At 48.9% G+C, this 25078-nt stretch overlaps 1 protein-coding gene across 4 annotated transcripts; it reads right to left on the bottom strand.

Annotated features, from left to right (window-relative positions):
• Positions 1-1126: 1126 nt before the first annotated feature.
• On the bottom strand, positions 1127-24939 carry dysf (dysferlin, limb girdle muscular dystrophy 2B (autosomal recessive)). Of its 4 annotated transcripts, none has more exons than XM_086104915.1 (57): positions 24755-24939; positions 23228-23283; positions 23052-23143; positions 22867-22972; positions 22526-22649; positions 22166-22422; positions 21974-22102; positions 21665-21727; positions 21546-21596; positions 21427-21457; positions 21235-21350; positions 20920-21046; positions 20754-20857; positions 20588-20656; positions 20472-20515; positions 20300-20382; positions 20001-20033; positions 19800-19915; positions 19617-19730; positions 19342-19519; positions 19128-19252; positions 18946-19052; positions 18646-18841; positions 18431-18577; positions 17371-17502; positions 17126-17292; positions 16934-17048; positions 16707-16812; positions 16488-16630; positions 15768-15941; positions 15605-15689; positions 15461-15538; positions 14773-14954; positions 14543-14683; positions 14450-14479; positions 14337-14372; positions 13997-14038; positions 13828-13927; positions 13460-13623; positions 12343-12529; positions 12201-12274; positions 11558-11617; positions 8578-8676; positions 8355-8483; positions 8122-8277; positions 7946-8037; positions 7670-7840; positions 7436-7578; positions 7180-7319; positions 7019-7107; positions 6222-6317; positions 6008-6149; positions 5817-5916; positions 4376-4548; positions 4082-4191; positions 3838-3985; positions 1127-2628 (listed from the first exon to the last, which is right to left on the bottom strand). In XM_086104915.1, exons 1-57 carry the CDS (start codon positions 24840-24842, stop codon positions 2572-2574), a joined length of 6417 nt encoding a protein of 2138 aa, XP_085961041.1. In that variant the 5' UTR covers positions 24843-24939; the 3' UTR covers positions 1127-2571. The 4 variants fall into 4 exon arrangements, with proteins under 4 accessions (XP_085961041.1, XP_085961042.1, XP_085961043.1 ...); XM_086104916.1 differs by having other exon boundaries at positions 15768-15938; XM_086104917.1 differs by lacking the exon at positions 24755-24939 and adding an exon at positions 24009-24292.
• Positions 24940-25078: the final 139 nt, after the last annotated feature.

Below are 25078 nucleotides of genomic sequence, written 5' to 3'. Positions count from 1 at the left end.
GTGGATTTGTGTGAATGGGATTCACATGAGAGGAAAAAAATGCTGATAATGGGCGGATGATTTGGATGTTTAAGGTTCCTAAAACGCAACCCAGAGGGACACCAACGCTATTATTTTTTTTAATCAGAGCCATAACCAATGATCATTGGGGGAGAGGGGGTATGTTCCCAACATACCTACAACGGGGAAATTTGCAAACAGAGAGATTAATGGGGAAAAAAACGTTTTAAAAAGAGTTTAACAAACTCTGTGGCCATCTTTATGCTTAAAACAAAACAACGTGTACTATCCAAGAATACGGGACATCGCAATCTCTTTTTTTTTTTTCATAAATCGTTACCATTGGTCTTGATGCATTATTAATCAATTTAAAGCGAAAAATCGATTAGGAACAAATCTATTAACTCTCTTGGACACTTGAACTGTTATTTGAACCTCTTCTTCCCTACCAAGGAGCTGCATGATAATATGTCGCCTCAAGATTGAGAAAATAGTAAAGTTGGATATAACTGAGTAAGGCCGTTTTGTTAAAAGCTTAATGCAAAATCGCTTTGAAGGCAAATTTGTGTAACAGACAAGTAGATAACGTTCAAGATAAAAATGAGCAAGGCCCCTAAAAGCGAAACACGGCTCAGCTTCAAATACCATGCAGGTACCTTTCACAGATGGGGCAAAAACTTTGGCGGGCAGTGGAAAGGGAATTGAAAACATGCAAGTTCTTAGGTGAGAAGACAAAAACGAGGAGGACGAGGAGGAGAGGCGACATTGGGAAGAAAGAGGAGGAAGCGGGTGAAGGTCGACAAAAATGGGAGCCGGAGGAGCGAAGACAGATCCCCACCGCAGCCCACCCACACCGCGCAACACACACGCACACAAACTGCGGTCGGCGGTTCACCTGCAGTTCACGATGACCATAACAACGCCCCGAGGACGAGGGCGAAACCCAAGACGAGACAAGGACAAGGCGAGCGGCCGAGGATGAGGCCGGATGCGGTAGCGCCAGGCATGGAGAGGAAAGGCGAGGCGGCAAGGCTCATTTGGAGCGCTGGGAGCCCCGGACACAAATCACTCCCGAGAGTTTGTCGGGGAGTTCACAAGTAGGTCAGGTCAGAACAGTAGCCAGTGCTGTCAAGTTAACCTTTATTGATAATAGAGCTAAAACAAAAACATCGAGGGTGTGTCCCTCCATGTTGCCACGGAGACAGACTATGCACAAAATGTTCGGGCTATTGGGCTGCGGACAAACAATTCACGATAATCGATGTACTGATGAACTTCATCTGGCCATCTCTCCACTTTTGAATGCACGTCCAACTGTTTAATGTTTCACTACTTTTTGCACAACTTATTGAATGGCAACATTCACAACAGGTGTTTGATCCAAAAATGGACCAATACATTTCCTGGTTCAACCAGAATTAGTCATTAAAGACAGCGTTTGGTGAATTCAGAGAGAGCATTCAGTGTGCTGGGGTGGCGAGTTTAGAGTGCCTCGTTGTCGGCCATGAGTGAAACACGTCGCGCAGAAAGCGTTGGAAGAGCGAGAAGGGGGTCATTTTTGGCACCCAGCATGTGGACTGAGGCTTCGGGCTAGCGTTGTAGCTATAGAACGCCTCGTTGTCATGTCGTGGAAAAGCCACGCGATGACCTGGTAGGATACATTCCAGCAACCGTACTTTGTGATTTTTTTTTATGATTCAAATTTAGCAGGGTTCTTAACAACACCAGTCTCTCCCGTGTCAACTTTGACAAGACATTTTGACAGTTCAACAAGCACATTCAAAAGTTTACAGAAGGTCAAATTAATTGTATGTGTAAAGATTACAACCCAATATCCGCAATTTTTTTTACGTGAGCAGTGTGTTTCATGTAGCTTCAAGCAGCCTCAAGGCACGTGAGAGAGAGAGAAGTTTGCATAAATGAAGCAGATGAGTACGGTGAAACGGAAGCGCGGGAAAGGAAGAGGAAGCAGCGAGAGGGCAGAACCAACAAGCGGCACCGGGTTTGGACGTGGACGCGGGACCAAAACTCTTTCCAATGTTTGAGCACTCAATGGGACTTTTGTTTACACGGCTCACTCTCTCATTGCCGGCGGGCCGACTAAGTCAACTTTTCCACTCGGGTTGAGTTCACAGACTAACTTTTCCATCAGTGGCTTGATCCACCTTTGCTGCTGCTGATGATGACGGGAGCGACGAAGAAGAGAAAAAGAAGCATGTGAGGGGAAGAGGAAGAGGAAACGAAGACCTGACAATTCCGCACGAACGCCGCGGCGCTCACGACTGGCGTTCAAAGAGAATAACGAGCCTGTTTGGAACTTTTTCTCCTCGCCGCAGCGAAACGAGTCGGAGGCATCGCAGCAGGCGCTCGCAACATCAGAATCCATCTCCGATTCCGTGGCAGCCGTTCAGCTTCTGCTGGCTTGCCTCTCTGCGTGAGCGCACATGAGAGGAGCGCATGAAACGGAAAGAGAGATGAGAGATGCCACGAGGGAGGCGAGCGTGATGCAGACGAGGCGAGCGCGAGCGCGAGTCGCGACCCGCGGTTCTGATGGGAGAATTCTCGTCGGGGTCACTCGGCTACCCGGCCCGGTCCAAACGGGCCCACCATCCGCATGGCAGCGTAGTTCTACGGATCAGGACAAAGGAGACAAAGAGACAATTTGACTACCTACAGGCGGTTTGGAATCACTCCCGCGCGTACCTAAGAAAGTATGCTGCCATTTTGTTTGAATATTTAGTGAGTAGGGGTGGAATAATTTCCAATGAAATTTTCCAACAGTTTCATAACATAACATTATACTAACTGGCATATATTCTTTATCCTCGAAAAAAACAACAACTATTTTTCTGACCGTATGGCACACGTAAAGTCCTTGTATTTTTTTTCAAAAATCGACAAAGCGCCTTGTAACTCGGTGCGATCTACGCATGGATTAATGTCACTTTTCAGATCGCCTTCTTAAATGTCAGAATCATCCGCATTTAATCGCGAGCAGGCGTCTTATGTTTTCGTCATACCGGAACTCGGACTACTTTCTCCTTCCGTGTTTAAGAATCATGGTAAATTTAGCCCTACTAGCCTAATGTTGCGATCACATGTTCGATCCAATGCAAGCGGAGCTTTTCCGGAGGTGTATTTACAATGGTGTCATGTGGAACTTCCAATAGCTGCCGGGATCGAGCAAAAAAAAGTAGAATCGTGGTGAGTGCATTGACTTGTTGACAGCTGTTGAACCAAGATAGCATTCAGCATTTGAGTTAGGGTCATAGGGATTCTTTTTTTTTTTAATAAAAATGTTCATTGATATTGCGCCTAATAATTTGGTGCACCGAAAATGTTCCGTAAAATAGGGTAATATTAGCACACATTACTGAGTCACTTAACACTGGTTGAGTCTAACTCTTCTTCATTTGTCTGCATGGCTACTATACTGCCGCCAGTGGTCAAGTCGTGCACACCAGAAAGAGTTGCGATGAATTTATCTTTTAATAATAATCATAATACATTTTATTTCTAAACGCCTTTCAAAACACTCAAGGACACTTTACAATCAGGATCTTTACATTCTGTTTAATTTTGTTATTACCGATTGTGGGCTAGCCCGGTCCACTGTAAATAGTCCGCAATGTCAGAATCCCTGTAAAGTAATTCGCAAGAAGGCAATAAGTGAATGATTCCGAAACCATTCACTGCGTTTCATTCATTCATTGCCTACTCCCGAATCACTATTTAGGATTATGAGCCGACATTTGAGTGAACGACCTACGATCTAAAAATCCTAAAATAGTGAGTGCAGAATGAGTGACTGATTCAGGAAAACAGTCGTAAACTTGCCGGGAAGGAGTAGAGGAAGACACCAAGGAAGAGGAGGATGAGGAATAGGACGAAGAAGAGGATGATGAACCACTTGAAGCGCCTCCACAGGATGAACCGCATCGTCTTGAAGGGGGACGAGAACCACAGGAAGGAGGTCTCGGGACGCCTGAGCGGACCGACGGCAAATCATTTCATATCAATGAAAACGGTCCTCATTTCATGATTTTTTTTTCTTTCTTTTTTTTTTTCTGTGTGCGCTCACCGAGGTTCTTCCAGGTGAGGGTTCACGTTGGGCTCGTCTCGGCCGAGCCCGGCTGGTCTCTCCTCGTCTTCTTGCTCCGTCACGATCTCCAGAGACATCTCCACCTTCCCCTGCAGCGCCAGCACACGTCACAAACATGTCACAACATGGCACGAGCAGGCCGGGCCAAAAGATATCGAATATACATCGACCTGTCAAACATGCAAATTCAGTATTGTGATGATAATATCGCTCGATCGATACGATATTTGCCATGCATGAGGCTGGGTGCGGTTTGCGCGGTGATTGGCTCACAGCGAGGAGTTTCTGTCCGTCCTGGTCGCGGACGCAGGGCCACCACCCCTTGACGGTCTTCTGCTCGAAGAGAGACGAGCGCGGCTCGGCCGGCTGCTCCAACAGACGAAGGTCGCACTTTTCCGGCGACTTGGCGGGACGTATCATGCGGTTCAGGTCCATCACCAAGTGACCTGAAGGCAAGGCAAGTTGATGTGTACCGCACCATTCATACAATGGGCGAATTCATACTGCTTTACAAAGACAAAGAAATTCTCGGGGGAAAAACATTTTTGATGAAAAGATGAAATCGTCATTTTAAAAAAAATCTGGTTGAAAGAAAAGATCATTCAAGGAGTTCATTTCGAGAGTTCAAGGTACTGCAGATGAACGCATGCTTTTCTGTGTCTTGTTTGGACAGAAGAGCTCGGATTGTTGAGATGTTTTCAGGTGGTAATAAAAGCTAAGGACCATCGTGGAGTCGCTCACTCGCTCGCCACAGGAATTTCCAAGATGGCCGGCGAGCGGCGCGATGTTTAATGCATCCCGACTTGGAAACGTGTCTCCCTTGAAAGGTCAAAGCTGTTTCTGATGATTTTATGGATTATGAAGGAAAATGAGATCAGCGTCAGCCCCTTTTTCCGTATTTACGGACCTTTGAGGGATCCCGAGGTGAACGTTAGTGCAGTTTGATCAGGGTTGACATTAAATATGGAGGCATTGCGGCGTGATGAACGACTGGAGCGAGACGACGCGTCCACTGGAAGCGTTTTTCCAGGGTTGCCGAGTATTCGAGGGTAGGAAAATGTCTGACCCTCACACTGAGCAGGCGCACGAAGAAAGGCAGCGGTCGCGCTGATGAGCTGAAGACAGGGCGGAATGGAAGAAATGCTTTGAGGTGGCCACGCCGCCGCGCCGAGTAAACCTGAGCGACAGGAAACGCCGCGGCGCACCGACATGGTGACAGATCACAATCTGGATTCCTCATCTTCCTCCTCTCGCTCTCCTCATCCTCGCATCTCGCTCAAAGAAAGAACAGACGAGCCGAGCGGCCGGTTCGTCGCCAGCACGGAGCTGGCTGGCTTGGCCTCAGGCTTGAAGAAAGGCGGAATTTTGACAGCTCGGGCCGGGAGCGGCGCAAGTTGCCAGCGCGGTTAAAAAAGGGAAGCGCGACCAAGGTTATCGCATGTGACTGCGACCTACATTTAGCGCCAACGCGCGGGCCAAAAATTAGCTAAAACCATCTTAATGTCACCCGGCGTGAGTTCAATGTTTTTCTAAGGTGCTTTAATTGGTAGCAGTCTGGGAATACGGCCTCCTTTCCAGGAAGCATTTAGTGAGGCGCCAGCAGCTCGGGAAGGGAGTGCGTGTACGTGATTGCAGGTTGTAGGTTCAATTCCTGGCAGACAGTGACACATGCTCACACACACACACACACACACTCATGACAGTGTGTAAATACCAAGGTAGTCGTCGAAGGAGAACTTGTCATTGTCCCACACCTGAATGGTCAGTCTGGGAGCAAGTTTAGTTTCAGCTTTGCCCAGATTCCAGAAATGGTCCTACAGATGTAGGTGACAAGCGTGTCACACCAGAACAAAGTTGACCGCAATAATTCCGCTGACGAGCGCTTCCTGTCCTCCTCCTCCTCACCTTTTTGTCGACAACACACAGCTGCTCGGCGGGCAAGTAGAGGAAAGGGAAGACGAAACGGTAGTTGAAGTTTGCTTCGCCGTCCAGCGAGCGGTAGTGGACGTCCGTCTTCTGCTTGTTGTGCTCGTGACCGTCCAACCAGCTGAAGGAAAGGACGCGAGCGGCAAAGGTCAACAAGGGCTACCCTTTTGATGACATCATCGTTGGCGCCGACCCTTTCACGTAGATGTCGCTCATCTTCTCCCCGCTGATGCTGACGTCGTCGAGGATGACGTCGGTGGTGTTCCAGATGATGCAGCGCAGCAAGAACCTGCAAGTCTATTGATTAGAACAGTGCACCGCGCGAGAAATTATATTTTATCATCTGTGTGTACTGAAGTAGCATTCTACTGCGCTTCTTCCCGAGCTGCGTAACCATCAGTGGCAATGTGAATTACGCAGAGCTGAAAACTTGTTGTGTCCCTCCGCAGCGTCAACGGCGGAAAGCCATTGTGCAGGTCAGTACAAGTTCCGTCTGCGCATCCTTGATTGTCCAATCAGTCCAAGAGCATTTCGTGAATGACATTATGCAAGAATTCCAAAAATCATTAAAAATAAATTTTTAAAAGACATTTACAATGTCTATGTTATTTATTGAAATGTAGCATCTGTTTAGAAAAGAAACAGACTTGAAAAAAAATTCCCCACATTATTCTGGAAAATATTTTTGAAGTGTTTTATTAATTTATAAAAGTATGTTTTCACCTTTTTTTTTTTTTGCATTGCATTCTATTTATTTTTTTAACCCGACATCCATTTAATAAATAAATAAATAACTTTGTTTTGGGGGTAGGAAAAGATTAATTGCATTTCAATTCATTTCAAAAGGAAACATTGCCTCGATGTATACACGTTTCAGGTGACAAACAAGCTAACGAAACCAAGTTCATAACTTGAGGTTTCACTTCCTGTACCTTGGCTCAGTAAGCTTGGTAAACTTGGTAGTAAACTTGGTTTTGTGCCAGTTCTTACTTCTTGGCCTTGCGTGGCGTGATGTTGAATGGGGGTCCAGCTGGTCCCAGAGACTTGGGGAACAGGTCCACCCACATCATCAGACGTCCCTGCGAGAAGGGACAAACGAGCCAATCAGAAGTGAGGAGGAGACGCAAATGCAAAGCGGAACGGGGAATTACCTGCTCGATGTCGGGCTGCAGCGGGTTGTACAGAGCCCGGGTCTCCACGTGTTCCGGCACCAGACCCGTTTGCCTCAGAATGTGGAGCGAGAGACGTTCCTCGATGGGGCCCAGGTGTCGTTGGCACATGTGTCCGTCCGCTAAAAAAAATAAATAAATCAAGCGCCGACACAATTTAGAAATCAGGTCAAAGCATTCCACATGCTTGAAGGACACGGTTCAATTTGAAACACTGGAGGCATAAATTGAGTCTCACCGAGATGGGCGTTGGTGTACTGCACCCCTCTGAACAGGACCGCGTCCTTGTGGTAGATGGGCTTCCGCAGGTTCTGCCGCTCACACAGTCCCAACAGCAGCTGTCTGGGCGTGAGCTGGTCCCGCCACCGGTTCACGCCCGAGCTAACAGCCGACACGAGGGGGTGAAAGGCGGGTGAAGAGGGGTGCCCGTGATCAATGAGACTGGCGGCGTACAGTCGGGTAAAACACCCACAGGCAGTACGACTGCGGCAGACCGCAGCCGGCGCCGTATTTGGACAGGAAGCGGTTCTCCAAGTCAATGACCGTCTCGCCTATCTTCTCGTCTTTGGTCAGCACGTCGTGGTCATACAGCGCCACGCGCAGGTCCTTCTCCTGGGGGAGGGAACAGCTGAGCTCGAACATCCTGCACAAGGGACGGGGCGAGTGAAAACAGGCCCGGCGCCGGCGACGTTGCTGATGGGCGCGCCAGATCAAGTGTCATGTCGTCACACGTTAAAATTGCGCCTACTTTCCAAAGACGGGCTCCAGAGTGCAGGGGATGTAGTTTTCCTGGTCATTGATGGTCTTCTTTCCGAGTGTGATTTTCACGTAGGGGTCACACTACGAAACAACAAGATGCAAAGACAAGACATATGCATCAAAATTGTCTTTTTTTTTCTTCCGCCAGAGTCTCATAGCGCGGACCTTGCCATTGGCATCTTTTGGCTGAAGCCCTCGAGCCTGGACCACGTAAACTCGGACCAAACAGTCTTCCACGCCGTTGGGAGGAAGCTTCCTGAACTTTCGGGGCGGCGGGGGGGCCAAGGGGTCGTCTGGCAGCGCGTAGATCTTAAACATACCCTGCTCGACAGCGACGAGGAGGATTTTACAGTCCACGACGACGCCGTTGCGTCATCGTTGGCCGACGGGAAATTCACCTTGAACTCGCCCACCGCCGAAGGATCTTCACCTTCCGCCTGCGTCTTACCTCGGCGCAGCCTGAAGGTTTGACAGAAATCCGCCAGACCCTCAAACGCCTCGACCTTCTCCAACTCCCTGTCGTAGACCTGAGGACGAGAGCCATATTGAAAGCGGAAAAAAAAAAAACGACGTTGAGAGCGGATAGCTGGATGCTCGGCGAAGAAAAAAAGGCACGCTGACCTGCAGGGTGTCCGAGCCTCGCTCCAGATACGTCCCGCACTTGCCCGTCTCTCCTGTGGCAGCGTATAACTTGCTCCACCAGTCCATCAACTCTTCTTCCTGGTGTGGGGGCACAAATCAGAGGTCAGCTGCGGAAAAATGCTCACTCACGCCGAATTGTGCACCTGACACCAGAATCAATCGATAAATCAAAGAAAGCGGTGCCTCCGGAGATGTCGGAGCGCTCCCAAAGTAGAAGATTAAACACGTTTTAAGTCGCTTGTTAACACATTTCTCCGACTTTCTCCTCAAACCACATGAAGAGTTTGCTCTTGGAGAAAACAAGAAGTCTCTTTGTTCTGGAATGTGCGCTGGCGTGAAAGTAAATCTTGTAAAGTGCGAGCGCGGCTGCCATGAGTCATGTGAGGCCGCGCTCGCCGTCTTCCATTCTCTACAAATGTTGAGTGACGGCTTTCTGCGGTTTGGATGCGGGCCGTCCGCTTTTTATGTCGCCCCCCCCTTTATGGAGACTTGTTTTCCCTGTATGAGAGCGTGAGCGTCGTCAAGTTGACTAAAAGTCATCTCACTTTCGCTTTTGGGCTCTTTTTCTCACAGTCAAAAGTGTGGAAGCGGCGACTACAAAGCGGCGACTACAAATTCGACTTTGACCCAGTGTCGCCCGTCAAACCTTCAACCCTCTGAGGATCGCTAAAACGCTCATGCGCCACTTTTTCCTTTGTGTGGGCGCTCAGATGTTGAACAAGAGGGCTCTCATGGCGGGGTGGGCTCAGCGTAGGATACCCTCTCGCCTGTTTCCCACACACACGACGGCTCTCCTCATTTTTCCGAAGGGCCGGCATGGCGCAGAAAGGGCGGCGCGTGGCGTTTTAACGCGCCCTCCGTGGGCCGCCCTCGCCAACATCGACGAAGCGGCAACACGCGCTGCCAGTATTGGAACTATGGAACATATCTTGAAGGTATCGAAAGGGGTGTCGGCGGTGACGTCGCCGACAGACGAGACTCTGAAACGCTTCCAAGGCCGAAAGAAAATATGAGAGGATGGCTAATCTGCTCATCATCATCATCATCATCACATGACACATGATCGAGGCCATGAAAGAAGAAGCAGCAGCGGGAGCCCATGAGAGTCTTTGCTTTTTTTTTTTTTTTTTGGGGGGGCTGCCATGACTTATTAGTCCTCCCTCTTTCTGCTCCCTTTTTAACGTCGTGCTTCTGCTTTATTGACTTTGTCCCTCCTTTAAGCCGCTCTTTGCTCACTGTCTGCGGTGCAAAGGATCTACAGTGTAGCAGCACTGTTGACTTTGGCTGCAGCCAGACAGAAAGCCAAGCCTTTAATTTGACTGGCTTCAATATCGGACCCTTAATAAAACAAATATCTCTGTTTAGAGAGAAAGAAATCACCCCCAATTACTGGTGAGCAGGGGGGGAGGGGCACGACAGGCCAGGATGTGTACTTGCACATGCAACGTGAGCGTGAGGGTGTGTAGTCTGGTCCGGGTCATGCTAAGTCTTCTAATTGACCTGGCTTGGATAAATAAAATGGAAGAATGTTACGAGGAGCATGGTCTACCCGCTCAAATGGGGGGGGAATCCGATTTCGCGCGTAACCGCACAGCGCGCCGTGCGGCGCTTTGCAACGGCCTCGCTTTGCGAACGCCGCGTCTTTTGCCGAGCCGCGACCGCAAGAGCGCAAAGTAAGAAGTGTCGTGTTTCATCTCCTTCCATCCTCCGTCCTCATCTCGGCACAAGCGCTGTGATCCATCAGTGTCGCACTGAAAATAAACGCCATCAATAAAAAAAAACATTCCGACGGGCCGACCTCTCGTTAGCAGCGAGCTCACTTCTTTTTGTCCCCTTGTCGTGAAAGTGCATGCGAATCCCGAAGAGCTGACACGGAATTCGATAAAATTGAAGAAATTTTAATTGAGGGCCGAACCGAAATGACGGAGTCAACTCCCCACGTTCAGCGGTGGCCATTTTCTCCGGGTGCAGCTGTACGCGAGAACGGACCGGCACCACGGATGTATAGAACAACCTGGACTGCCAGTCACCTCTCGCCATAGGGCAGCCATCTTGCGTTGCCCACAGTTACTCTCAGCGTGTGCTTTATACACCTCTCAACAAACAGCGTGTGTTTTATACCAGCATCCCTTTTAGAGCATTTCGAGCTTCTCCCAGAGTTGTTGGTGCAACCGTACGCCACGTTTTGTGGCATTTTTGCCATACAGACAGTTAAAATGCCTCGGCGAATGCAATCTATTAGAGTTTGGTGCGAGTTGCAAGCGGCAACGCAAGTGGAATTTACCCAAGAGTCTTTGATATGATGTCATGGAATGACCAGGCCGTCTTTAAAATCTTCCCTCGTATTTGGATGCTTCAAAAACATTGATCAAGCGCTTAGGAAGCAACGATTGCTCAATGTTGAGTGACGTTTTATTCCAGTCTGCAGAAGGTCAGGTATGTTTTGGAGCTTGATCAAATTTGAAACAAGGTATATATATATATATATATATATATATATATATATATATATATATTTATTTATTTTTTTTCCGTTTCATTGCGATGCAGAAATTTCTTCCCCAAAATGTGCAATATTGAAGATGTGGGAATTTGAGGAACGGGATATACAATTTGAGATTGAAGGTTAAATGGCTTAAATCGGTTGAGTAAGATTTTGTCCTGAAAATGTGGGATTTTGAAGAAAATAAAAATTCTTCACAGGCTATCTCGAATGAGCTGCACAGTTTTAAGTTGAAAGATGACTTTTCTTATTCACTCAAATGAGCTTTTTCCTTCGGGGTAAAACTGATTTTTTTAGAATGTGAAAAATATGCCACTGATCTTACATTGGCCAGACTAACATGTTCTGACTCAACAGACAGTGTGATTGCCACTGCTCTTCACAGAATTGCGTGTATTTATGCCATTCGTGTTTGCATGAATCAAGGAGGTGGTGAGATCCAAGGTTGTTACCCACATGGAGGCTGCAGCTAGAGGCGGAGAGGTTAATAATAGCGGAACTGGCTCCGTCTGCAAGCTACAGACATGCAGACACACACAAAACACACACACACAAAAGTTCAGTGGCATAGCGCATTGGGTGCATACGAAGCAAAGAAATTACATGGGGAGGAAAAGATTCTGTAATTTTGGCCACATTAGAGATAGAACATGCCCACAAAATGCTTATTTGAGGCCACAAATTAGATACAAGGTATGCATGAAGTACTCATTTGTGGCCTCACAGTCAGCATAATGCACCAATGTATAATCCGGGTGAGCAAATCGAGCACATTTTCTGTAAAAACGGGAAGGTGCCTTGCATTTGCTTACCCAGATTTCCAGTACGTTCGTTGGAGTGATAACAACCTCTCAAATTATTATTTTGGTGTGCATGTTGTGTCTATCAAAACAAAAATCCCATGTCATGTTTGGAGCTCTGTAAGTACATGTTAATGCGTATTAGTGAAAACCCTTGTGTTGTTTTTAGTTCATATCAAAAGTGTTAAGCTTGATTAGGGCCAAAAAAAAATAGCATTTTCATAGACGAGGACAGGAAGGAATTAGTTTGCTTGCAGCTTTTGCTGGATTCAAGATGACGCATTTGTGAGTGAGGCAACCTGGGGTGGGATGAGCGGCTCCTCGTCATCCACGGTGATAAAGGCGTCGCCGCTGACCACGCGGGGCATCGGACCTAAGCAAGCACACGTGGCAGAGGTGTTCACGACGCCGTGGGATAACAATCCCCGGCCGTCTCCTCACCTCGACTTTCGTCCGCCTCCGCCTGGTCCCTATGCTCAGCCTCCTCCTCGTCCTCCCCGGGGGAGCAGCGGTACTCCTCCAGGGAACGGATGGTGCACTGGCCCACCACGGGCTTCCTGCCAAACTGGCGGTTGTCGATGACCTTGATCACGAGGGGGGGCATGTAGAGCTCCTCCTGGGGGAGTCTCTGTGACAACCAAGAACCCAAAGTCAGCGATTCCCAACTGCTGTGCAATGGGACATTAGCCAATTTTGCTTCATCGGTCCCCATAATGATGATGAATTTCTTAACCGCTTTATCCTCACAAGGGTGGCGGGGCGTGCTGAAGCCTATTCCAGCCGTCTTCGGGCAGTAGGCGGGGGACACCCTGATCTGGTTGCCAGCCAATCGCAGGGCACACAGAGACGAACAACCATCCGCGCTCACACTCACACCGAGGGACAATTTGGAGTGTTCAATCAGCCTGCCATGCATGATTTTGGAAACCGGAGTACCCGGAGAAAACCCACTCAGGCCGGGGGAGAACATGCAAACTCCACACAGAGAGGCCGGAGGCCGGGATCGAACCCACGACCTCCGCATTGTGAGGCCGACACGCTAACCACTGGATCACCGGGCCGCCCTGATGATAAATTCACCAAAAATAATGTCTCAACAATAAATACTCTTCCACTGGATGTTAGAAGCTCTAATTAACCTGTTGATATTCATACATCAGAATCATGGTTTTGTTTTCAACTAGAAAGGCTCAGACTGAGATGACACACTGAGAGACTAAATTGGGAGGAAATGACCACTGTTTTAGTCACCCTGCTTGTTTACCTGAGCGCAGGATGAATCGACATACAATAGCGGGACTGATTGAAGTGGAAAATATGTGAACGTTTCCAGCGCGGGGCTGCGAGTGTCACACTGCAGCACCCTGACGGGTGTTTAGGGGAAAATGATGAGAATGTTTCCATCCGCGAGCGCGCGCCGCCACAATAAGACAACACAGATCGGGGCTGCAGCTGGAAAAAAGTGTGCAACGTTTCCACATTTCGCTGCGGCTTTTCCAAAGGTGCGATGTAAAGGCAAAAGGGAAAGGTCGGTCCGCGACCGATGTTTGCCGCTCACCACGTCGAGGAAGAGGGTGTTGACATCAAAGTTGGCCTTCTTCTTCACGCTCCGAATGACGCAGCTTTGGACCGTGGTGCCGCCACACTCCACCTGCAGGCTAGGAGATGTGACGCTGGCCAATTGGAAGCTCTTCAGGTTGCGAACGCCCCATGCCAATACCTACACACAAGAGGGTATCTTATTGATTATGTAACATTTGATCCGTGTTACCCAACCCGTTTTGCTTCTTTGGACGCAAAAGTCTTCAACTTAAATTTCCCTTTAAGCATCTCTATTGAAACCAATTTGCAGGTAAGGTGCTCCTTCAAGCTGACCAGAAGTTCACACGGGTTCTTATTAAAAAAAAAAAACACTTAGCCGTTCCTCGATGGCTGTTCTCTGGAGAACAGGTTTGATCCCCTGAGGCACCACGAAGACATTGGGCTCCCTCTGAGGGGGTAGGCATGGAAGGTCCGACTCCTCGGGCTGACGAAAGGCGGCAGTTTTAGAGTGATTTCAGTTGGCAGACGTAACAGTGGCGTTCTGTTTGCGTACCCATGTCTGCGCGCTGTCACAGAGGAATCCCGGGAACATCAACTGAAGGACACACAAAGAGAATGGGGACATCAACTTTTGGTTCCACTTAACTGATAAATTTCCATTTGGGAGTAGCTTGACACAAGATAATCATTATTTAAGTGTCAAAACTTTTTGCGATTAACTTTGTTCAATGATACGCTGCGACATTCACACTCACATTCAAACCGACAGGCAATATTGAGTACTTCAAGATCCAGACATGAATGAACGAATGTGGAAGGAAGCCAGAGCACCGAGAAAAAAAAAAAAAAAAAAAAAAGGAAGGCCGTAACACCAATTCAAAGCTGGGTCTTACCTCATCCAGAACATGGCTGGAAGTCCCAAGGTCAGCCTGAGAAGGAAAGAGCAACAACAAAATTTTCATGAAGAGCAAATAACAAAGCCGGAAGAAAGAGACAATGAAGTCACCTCTAGTCCTGGGACGTGGTGAACTGCTGGCTGCGGAGTGACATTATTAATGAACACCACTTAAACTTAAAATATCCTAAAATGTCCACCGACCTTCTCCCGGCGTATGAGCTCAAAAGCTGCCAACAGTTCTCCGGCGTCTTTGTCAGCGAGGCGGATGGGAAACCAGGCCAGGCTGGGCGAGCGGCTCAGCGAAGGCGAGCACACGCAGCGACCCATGAACTCGTCTGCTCCCTGTGGCGTGTTGTTGAACATGCCATGTTTTCAACTGGGTATATGCCTTTAGTCAACAGGACTGTACAAACGGTGTCCCAACAACTCACGTATGTGTCCTGGTCATACAGTTCCACCACCACATGCGGGGGGCTGGCCACTGTGGCCTCAGGGTCCCCGAAAATCTCAACATCGTAGAAGATGAGCGTCTGGTCCCAGGTGGGATTGAGAGTATTTCTCACCGTGACCGTCTTCTGGGACTGATGGAGGAAGGACACGATGGCGTACGGGTCTGAAATGAAAAGAAAAAAAAAAAAAGCCCCATCGTTTTTGCGGCCCGAGCGGAGTGTGAGGTTTCAGCGTGACCCCGAAGCGCTCACAGAGAGGTACAGTGACGTGCGCGGCTGTTTGTTTTTCCAGGCTGAGGGAAGAGTCTCGGAGGAGCCGTTAGCGCTGGAATCAACTGAAGCTATGTTGCCTTTTTCCCACCAGTGCTCAATTAACCTCCGAAATGACCTTGCATCCTTGTGTCCTGCCTTTCTTTCATTCCTTTCCTCTTTATGCACTCTTCTAATGTTACACGCGCGCACACGCACGCACACACACAAACACACACACACACAGTACTAACAAATAGACCACTCATGGCGAGCTATCCAAATAGCCCATTAGCTCATGTAAACAGAAATACAAACAGCCCTAAGGAGTTATGCAAGTGTAAGCGCGGGTTGCAGTAGCCGCGGCCCCAGTCAGGACGTTTTCCACATCAGTTTAGCCTGAGAGTGGCCAGGAGTATACCTGAGAAGCTGTCCTTGTCCATGGCCATCAGCTCCCTGGCTTGATACAGGTAGCAGCGCAGGTGGTAGCGGGTGCCCCCTAAAAATAGACGACGACATGAGGAGACTAATCAGGAAGAAGACACAGTGATGAGAGGACACTCACGGTCAAAGAAGCAGGAAATGGTGGGTCTGTTGACTCCAAAGGTGGTGGTGACGGACTTGTCGTCATGTTTGTCTTCAATGCTGCTCTGTGGTAGCAAGACGAAACACAAAGCACAGGGTTCAAAGGCAAGTTTGACGATTCGCTCTCCGAGGGCGCGTCTCACCAGGGAGCACTCCAGAGCAAAGATGGCCGCCGGGCCCGTCTTCTCCAGGGGCTCCATGCGGCACCTCCACCTGCGTCTGCGGAAGCTGTCCGTCTTTCTCGGCTTCAGGTGGAACCTCCAGCCGAACAGCGAGGCATACTCCCAGCCCTCCCACGCCGCCTCGTCCGGACGCTGCTGCGAAGGCACAATGGTGGAAAAGCTTACAAAGATTCAAAAGCAAAGTGGAGCAGGCAAAGGTGGGAAGTAAGCAAGCACAACTCTGTTACGGTACTTAAATTGATTTCTTGACTTTAGGTGAGCATTTGTTTTTCACTTTTGGTCCCGACATTTGAAAACAGACTACTGTATTCCTTATTTGTCAATACAGGCTCATTATGTTTTCCAACGTATTAAAAAAGTGAACAGATATTGATTATAAGTAACAGTAAGATGTCATTTTTACTTGGGTAGAAAAGTTTATGTTTGAACTTATTTTTACTTGAGTCAAGGAGTTCAAACAGTTCTTTTATTATCAGTCCTTTTTTTTTTTACATCTGTACTTCTACTTAAAGTACAGTGCTTCGCCACGCTCAGCAGCAGAATGCAAGTTCCAAGTACATTTGTGCAGCTGCACCGCCACCTAGTGGATTATTCTAGTTACAGCAACCACAAAAGGCTCCACTTCCATCCATTTCTTCTGTTCATCACTGTCATGTCAGGGGTTATTTTGTCATTAGTTACCTTTCTGAGCGCATCCATCTTCTGCTGGTCCCGCCTTCTCATGCGCATCCACCGCCTTCGCCGGTTGGTGTGGTACATCTTCTCCGCGGGGACCCACGACTTGGGCCGGCGGTCCGGTGGGATGGTGATGCCGTACTCCCAACCTGTACACACATCATGCAAAGAAGAGGCTCGTCAAAACGCACCTTTGCTGTCCATATTTAGCAGATATCGACGCACCGTGATCATCCACGCCCCGGTTGAGGTCCTCACTCCACTCCGGCTCCTCCCAAACCCAGCCCGGAGGACACTCCACATCATCTTTAGGCACGGCTTTCTCCCCATTCTGCCTCGCAAACAGGAGTTTGGCGACCCAAGAGTGTCCACGAGCCACAAAATGATTTGCAATAAATGATTTTGTTGTCCAGATTTTTTTTTAAGTACAAGTAGTCAACTGTACCACGTACCACATCGGTGTATCCCTCGTTCATGCCAATCCACTGGCCACCAGGTAACCGCATCTGGTTTTCAAAGACTTCCTCTGTGTAGGTCATGTGACCAGCGTCCACATCAAACAGCAGTCTGTCATGGGGTTGAAATAAGATGATTACATTTTTTTTTTTTTTTGGTGTGTTGTACTCGGAGCCGGAATGACTCACGTCCTCTCTGGACTGATGTACCAGTCCCCGGCCCAGGTCCAGCCGGGAGAGGGTTTGAAACTCTCCTTGGGTAGTTTTACCCTTCCTGTCACGTCACTGAATTTGGGGCAAGTAAGACCCGTAGTTCCCCAGCTACCCACTAGGGCGAGCCGAGTCTGATTCTCATACTGTCAGGTGAGAAAAAGAGAGTGTTTTCAAGTTGAGCTGGCCAGTGTACACGTGATCAGGCAGGCGATGAACCGTACGGTTTCTGCGAAGACGGACAGCTTTCCCTCAGCGTAGAGGTTGAAGTGTTTGTCGTCGGCAGCCAGTCCGAACCAAACTTTGACCCGAAGCTGACCAGGAAGTTTGGCCTCTCCGACGCCGCCTTGTGGATACTGTCCCACAGGGGCGATATGGCAGGTGAGTAACCTTCTACAGTTAGAGCAATGATTCCTGACCTCTGCGCTGTGACACAAAGATTTACTACAAATAATGTATTTTGGTAATTTGATTGGACAAGAGTCAATCCATGAGAGATGATAGGCTGTACGTCAGCACTGGGACTTTTAAATGGACTTATCTTTCCTCTAAAAGGTTCATTTGGCCTAAACCAGCAGGTTAGGTTATTGGACATTACTGTGGGTTGTTAAAAACTTGGCCTCACAATGTCGAACGTACAGGCATTTCCAGAAATAACATTTGATATGGTCTGAATGGCTGCAATAAAAAAAAAAAAAAAATCACTGAAAGCCTTTTGTCCTGAAAACACTTAAATGCTTAAAATTTATGTTGGGAGGCCAGCAGACTCGGGTCAACTCATAGAACACAGATTCAAAGGAAAGATGGTGCATCAGCATTTGGCTATAATGCTGTGCACAAATGGAATAAGAGATGCCAAGAGACGTCACCGCAAACCTCCAGATGCGCTCATGTGATTAAATGGCACATTAATGTCACATATAGGACAATTTACTGTCTCTTTGTATGCCTCACCCCCCCCAACATCTAGATTTTGGCCTGTTCTCCTGCCACTTCCCCCGATATCTAGATTTTGGCCTGTTCTACTGCCACTTCTCCCAATCAATCCCACCCTTCTTGTTTACGATGATGTTTGTGATAAATGTTGCCCACTCGGCACTCATTACAGCCAGAACAAGTCTTTTTTCACTCTAGATGTTTTGTTTCCATCCTCGGGTGACAGGGTCTACACTTTTTGTGTCATTTTAGTTTTCTTTTTTTTTTTTAATTGTTTTCATTTCTTTTAACAATCACACAAAAAGGGTTGGGAAACACTGGTTTAGCGAAAAGGTTATTTTTTCTCACTTTGAGGAAGATGGTCTGCAGCTGTCCGCAGTGTTTCCCACCGTGGCGCTCAGAGTAGAGGACGGTGTGTGCCGGAATGCGGTGGTACGCCACCCTTCGCTCGCCCTGCAGCATCCAGATCACGATGTCAGGAAGGCTGTTCTGGGGCTGCAGAAAGACAGGATTAGCTTTCCTCTGGAAATGTTTGTCTTGACCAGCTTTCTTGACGCACGCACCTCTTCGGCCAAGCTCCTCAGCCGGCTGGCCCAGTCCTCTGCTTGCTCCATGACCGTGGAAAGTTCCGTGGCCGGTCCGTGTTTGAGAGCCAGCGCCGCCGTCATGATCTGCTGCAGGTGCAGAGAGCGGATGTGTCGGAGCGAGCGGTCCAGCGGGGTGGCGCACGGCCAGCGCTCGAGAGAGGGCAGCTCCTGACTGAAGAGTCCCAACACAAAATTTTTGTCATCTGTAAAATCTCTGAGTAACAGTGACACAAGCATAGCTTCATCCTCATCTCTCACATCATCTTAACCGTTTACCTGCAGTCTGCGATCACGTGATCCAACAGCTCCACCACTCGAAGCTCCAGCACATCCATATCGCTTCCCGCCTTCATTTCCAGCTGCACCCGCTGCAAGTCGGCCTCCTGGATACACACACACGCAACCACGCAGACTGACATCCGCACCAAACATGACTTTATGCCCCAGCCGAACCTCACCAGTCGGTCTAGCGCGGCCAAAAGCATGTTGAGAGCCTCAATCCTTGGGGCGATATCTTCCCACGCCGATGAGAGAACAACCACCGGCTTCACGTTTCCCCACGGGAGGTAATAATAGTGACAACCTGGATGACGCAGGCGAAAAAGGTATCCTTGTGAAGGACACAAATGGCCGCATGCTGACACAGGCGCGGGTTGCGCTCACGTGACCCACCGTCAAACACGGCCCTGCTGAACTGCGTGGTGGAGGCCAGCGGCAGGCAGCTGTAGTCAAACTTGTTGCCGTAGTTGCCGATGCTGACCTCAAATTGGACTGCGTCGTCAACGTCCTGCAGGAGCGTGGCGGAGTAGAACGCCACGAACAGGGAGAACTTCCTCTTCCTGAGGAACTTCTGCAGGGGGGGAGGGGGGCAAATGAAGAGCATTCAGATTGCTCATTTATTTTCCTTTTTAAATTCCGTTTCGACTTTTTCTTCACTTCCATCTCACCTCAACCACGAGCAGATCATCCGACGGGATGTCTTCATTTTTGGGCTCCGGTTTGTCCACCAGCTTTGTGGTCAGTTCCAGCAAGACCCGACCTCGGTAGGCCACACCCTCCCCCTGAGAGACGGAAGGAAGCGGTGTCAGTATGCAAGGTACACAGAATAATAATGTGGTTTAAAACATTACTTTTCCCAAGTTTAGGGCTTCGTGGGGGTCATTGAAAGTGCTGAATTCTCTGGGACTGCCGTACAAGTTGACAAAACACGGACCAAATGTGGGAAGGAATCCGAGCGTGTCGTCCACTGCGGACAGAAAACGTTAACCAGCTTCATTGGACAGGAACGGATGGAAATTGACAAGAGATGAGTACAAGGACAGAGAACATACTGCCAGAGGGGACGATCCGTGGGGTCAAGTCGTCTGAAGCATGGATAGGAAGTCAGAAAGACAGATTGACATTCAAAGTAAAGAGAGAAAAGAGGCACCGAGTTTTTCAATGGTAAAACCATAGGTTGAGTGAAGAAAAGGAAAGAATGCGGCAGTGATTGCGTGATGTGCGCTTACCCAAAATGCAAATACTATTGATCTGTTTCGTATGCACTTTGGGTAACCACAAAGTTAACTTGGCTGTCTAAGCCAGTGCTTCCCAACCTTTATCAAGCCAACAAACGAAAAATGTTTCTCACCCTCAATCTCGCCTCCGGGTGCGGAGATCTTAGACATACAGAGGTGGGCGGTGCCGATGACATCATTGTGACTGGCTCGGTCCCTGTCGCGAGAACGCAAAGGGAGTGAAAGGAAAATATCTTACGTGATTTCGAGAAGCAAATGTAAAATGATCAAAATAAAAGGGTCAACCAGTCAAGAAGTCGGATCCTCATCTTCTCACACATGGACGGAAACTGGGAGGGAGAAATGAGAAACAATGAAGACTTGTTGAACGTCTCATCTCGTTTATCAACTTCAGGTCTCACCCTAATTGGCATTGTGAGGCTCTGGTGCCACTGCGGATTGGCGTTCTTCTCCAGAACCTTTGTGCAGACCTAAATAAAAACAATCTATACATTTCAAAGCTGTATCTCGATATAGCCTAAAACATCTGCAACAAGGCAATTAAATACTGGTTCGTTAAATACGTACTGTTTTGCCAGCAAAATGGATCTCCACCAGGGGATCCACCAAGTTCTTCCTGTTGCTGTCGAATCCAAAAATCTGCTTCATCCCATCCATGAAGGCATCGTCCACTGCACACGAGAGGTTGGCATCTGACAGTGTCCGCGACTGCTCTCGCATGCGCACGACTCACTCTGAGGAAGGTCCTCGGCTCGGAAGACCCTCAAAGTGAAGGCTGCTCCTCTCAGGGACAGACCGGCGGGCCTCAGCAGGTTGCCCTCGATGTCCTCCTTGTCCTCCACACACTCGCGCTTGTCTGCCTGAAAGTCCGCTCAAAGGATCATCGATGTGCCAACATCCTTAACATGCCTTCACCGGCAAGCGTTTGTTACCGATCTGATATGTTGACAATGTCAAATTCGTGTCAGGAAATGAAGGATTGACGCGCAAAAATAAGATTCAGGTCATTAACGCGGGACATTCAAGAACCAACGTGTTCGCTTCTCACCGGCGGCTCATCTCCGGCGGCCAACACCCACAGGCTGACTTTGAGGTAACCTTTAACCCCGGCAGACAGGTCGTCGGGGTCACAGAGGAGCAGCCACTTCCTCAAGTAGCAGTGTCCTACCAAAGACACGGGCTGCTCAATTCACGTGGCTGGCGAGGCAGCGGCGGTGGCAGAAAGCTCCTCGCTACTCACGATGCTCGCTGTAGATTGCGCCCACGTCCAGCTGTCGACACAAGCACGCAAGCCCGCTAGGTCAAATTCAGGGTGAGGAAAAGCCCTCTCTACTTTTTGATCGCACACTGAACGCTCACCTTGAATTCTCCGATGACGGCGTCCGTTCTGAGCGAGCGCGAGTCACACACCTGTCGGGCCACACAACGGGCCCGTCAGTCCGGGAAGCGGCGCAGAGTAGAGGATGAGGGCCACTCACCGCGATGAAGATGGGTTCGTCAAACAAGTCGGATGGCGTCTCAAAGAAGTTCAAGAAGAAAGTCTGCGCACAGGAAATGGAAGGACATACTGACTGCGTGGATTTATTGTGTCGTGTTGAGCAGTGGTGGGCAAACTTTTGCACTCCAGGACCAGACGGAAAGATGGAGCAATTTATTCACTGATAAGTTTGAATTTCTTTTTGTCATGTAATAAACACATTAAAGTATTTTCTAACGATAAAATAAACTTTTGTCATTCCTTTAAATCTAATGAATGGAGTATTTGACTCCATTCTGTGGCGCTTTACCTCGTCAAAGCTCGGGTTGTTGCCTTTACGGATGCGCGTCCTTCTGCTCTGACCAGCGACCGTAACCTTAACGACCGGGTTGATGTTGACGCCCGGGAGCTGTCGAGCCTGGATGACCCGCACGCGAACCTGCGCAGGAGGTGTCAACATGAGTATGAGCCACTAGCAGGCGCTCATGGCCTGTTTAGGTACCTGAATGTCCTGAGGCTTGTTGGCCAGTGGTTTGGGCTGACTGGTGGCACCCCTCCGTCTCCTCTTCAGTCCTCTGTGAGTGTTATAAGACGGTGGCGAGCGTTTGGGGGTCTGGGCGGTTGGAGACTCCTGGGCCTGAGGCCCCTGGGGGCCGACCACTACCATGGAGCGTCCGTCGTCCGCACCCTGCTCCTCCGGGACATCCAGCATAATCATGCTTTCCGTGTCTTCCTCGCCCAACGTGTCCAGGGAGATCACTGCACCGACAGACATCAACACATCACACAAAAAAAAACAAAAAAAACTGTTTGACAGCAGGCAACCGGCGCCTTCTCTGAGTGGGAGCGAGAGACATGTTACTTGTGACGGTGTCCAGCTCCACATTGGGGTTGCTGTGGGGCAAGGACTCGGGCAGCGATGGGGACTGGAACATGGGAGCTGACCCGGGAGGCGGGATGTAAGAAACCTGCAGGGTGAGTGTAGCCTAAAACAAGAACCAAAAAAAAAAAAGAACATTGTGACATTCCGTTGACAGCGAAGGAAACTTTCCAGATTCCCACAAGCAATCGGTGAAAATGTGCGACCCAGCCTGACGGGCTCATCCAGTCGCAAATGTAGTAACAGCAGTCGATGACTTGTGAAGGAGAACACGTCACTGCCTCGGTTCATCGTTTCACCGAACTAGGACTCAACTCTCTCACCCCCGTGTTGTTCCTCTTGGTGTCCAGCAGAGTGACGGTGAAGGAGGCGGCGAAGTTGGGAGAAGTGAGCACGTCTCTGACGGCGAGCCGACTTTCACCCAGGAACCTGCATACAAGCCACGTGCGGAAACATCTGCAAAGATCTCATCTGGGCTTCTTCAACGCTTAGCGTTGACTATAGTCACCTGTTCCTTCCCATTTTCTCATGGTCCTTGACGACACAGTGAAGCTCAGCTCCCGGGTCCAAAGGAACTCCCTTCAGATCCCATTCGAACCCCTGGAGGTGAAAGTTCACATCAGAGCTGTAACTTCACCTGACGGCTTCTTGAGTCTCGCATCGGGCAGGTTCTGGAGAGCCCACCTCGTTCCAAACGGGATTGGGATTGTTCTTGATAACCTTGGTCTTCTTCTTTGACCCTGAGGAAATGAAGAGAGAACATCATTTATCTTTTATGCGCCTTAGTACACGGAAAAGACTCATTCTTTTCTAATGCTTGTTTGCTTTCCTGTTTTGCGCGAGAGCACGCGCACAAACACCCATGGAAGTGCACCTCCGCTCTTGGCAGATATCTTAACAAAACACCTCCGCCCTTCCTCAAAGGGGTCAAGAGGGTGCGCTTAGTCTCCATCTCCCGTGAGCACGCATTCTGACTTGACGTCTCTGGGACGGACGGGAAGTGGCACAGCGTCCACTTCCTGGCGGCTACGGCTTGGCACGGGTTCATGGGCCGAGAATAGACGGTGACCGGGGCGCAGTACCGTGAACCCGTTTCTCTTGAGCCCTTTCTGTTCCGTTTTCCTGTGAAAACGTTTGTACCGCATCACACAACTCGGTGCAGCATAAGACCGTTTGGGGATGAGGCAAAACGATGAAGCCGCTTTTCATTGGCATGCCATACAGCAGGAAATGGCGCTCCCACAAAGGCAGGAAGTTAATCGAAGTGCTCACCTCATAAAGAAGCGGCAACTAACTTGTGGAAATACAACAGCAAAAGCACTCATTTTTAACTTTGGAGCTGCGTCCCCAACGGCAACATAAACATATGGTAAACATGACTCAGCATCTTTTGTCAGAGCTTCTTCATGATGAGGGATATTTCAAGGAGGCAGCGCTTGACCTTGGGTACCCATCCTCTTCTTACCTCGAAAGGTGATACTGGCCAGGGGGTCCGAGTGCCTCAGGTTGTTGGCCCGCTGAACAACGCAACGTAACATGGTCGAAAACTTCAAATGAGGTGGTGACTACGACGTTGTAGATCGTTACATCACCGACCAAAATTGCGTCACGACTAATACAAAACAGCAAAAAAAAAAAAGAAAAAAACTGTTGAAAAATAATCACGTAAAAAAATAAAAATAAAATCAATATCTCTGCCTCGCCTAGAAAAACAAAAACAACCCAAAGGAGACCAGTCCTCACTGTGGGAGCTTCTCCGCCAGACTGGATCCCACTCAGAGAAAAAGTGGTAACAATTGAGCGTGTCCTGAACACACACACACACCTCACATCCAGAGGAAATCCCAACATTTCCTGTTCTCTCTTCCTCGCCTGTCTCTTGCAAACTGTAGTGCAGCCATCCCTTTTTATTTATTGATTGTATCTGCGCCATCGGTGTTTGTGTATGCTTTGCTATAAGTTTCTCTCTTGGTTAAAATAATTAAAAAAAGGAAAACATGGATGGAGAGCTTGAATCGTCAGCATGCCCCCCTCCCTCCGGGGGACACTGAAGCCAGCTTTCCAATAATAGCCTCTCAGCTGTTTGGCAGGAGGAAGGGGACCAGTGCTTAGATCAATTATAACACAAATAATCATAATCATGAGTATCTTTCCGCACATCAATTTCACGCTTCCATCCCATTTCCCAGGCTGTTTTGGCCACACCCTTACCTTCATGCGTGACGGTGCAGTAGGCGTCGCTGATGTCGTCATCTGGCGTTTGCAGGCGTTCTGCACACAGAATGAACACACGCAGCATGACACACACACAGGATCAGAGCAGAACCGTGCTGGAATATCCAAATGTTGTCCTTATCGGAGACGAGTGGCCCTCATTAGATAGCGACAGCGAGAGAGAGAAAGAGACCGACTGCTAAATTACAGCTGCTGCTCTAAGCTGTCTCATTCTCTCAGTATGCCCCCTCTGACACACATACACATACACGCACAACAGTGTATTTTATTTTAGGACCACAAGTGCAGGCACACACACCA

The sequence above is a fragment of the Hippocampus guttulatus genome, chromosome 2 (genome assembly GCF_054856545.1).
Source record: "Hippocampus guttulatus isolate MCC_2025c chromosome 2, RoL_Hgut_1.0, whole genome shotgun sequence".
NCBI lineage: Eukaryota > Metazoa > Chordata > Actinopteri > Syngnathiformes > Syngnathidae > Hippocampus > Hippocampus guttulatus.
The sequence above is the reverse complement of the archived record's forward strand: the minus strand, read 5'-3'. Positions and strand labels throughout refer to the sequence as shown.

What these genes read in the sequence shown, in the direction of transcription:
- dysf (XM_086104915.1), bottom strand. Translation starts at nt 24,842, where the DNA reads ATGCTGCGTGTGTTCATTCTGTGTGCAGAACGCCTGCAAACGCCAGAT. An exon ending in TGGCCGCGCTAGACCGACTG is followed by an intron (nt 19,053 to 19,127) that starts GTGAGGTTCGGC and finishes GTGTGTATCCAG; the next exon opens with GAGGCCGACTTGCAGCGGGT. An exon ending in GAGGCTCGGACACCCTGCAG is followed by an intron (nt 8,484 to 8,577) that starts GTCAGCGTGCCT and finishes TCTCGTCCTCAG; the next exon opens with GTCTACGACAGGGAGTTGGA.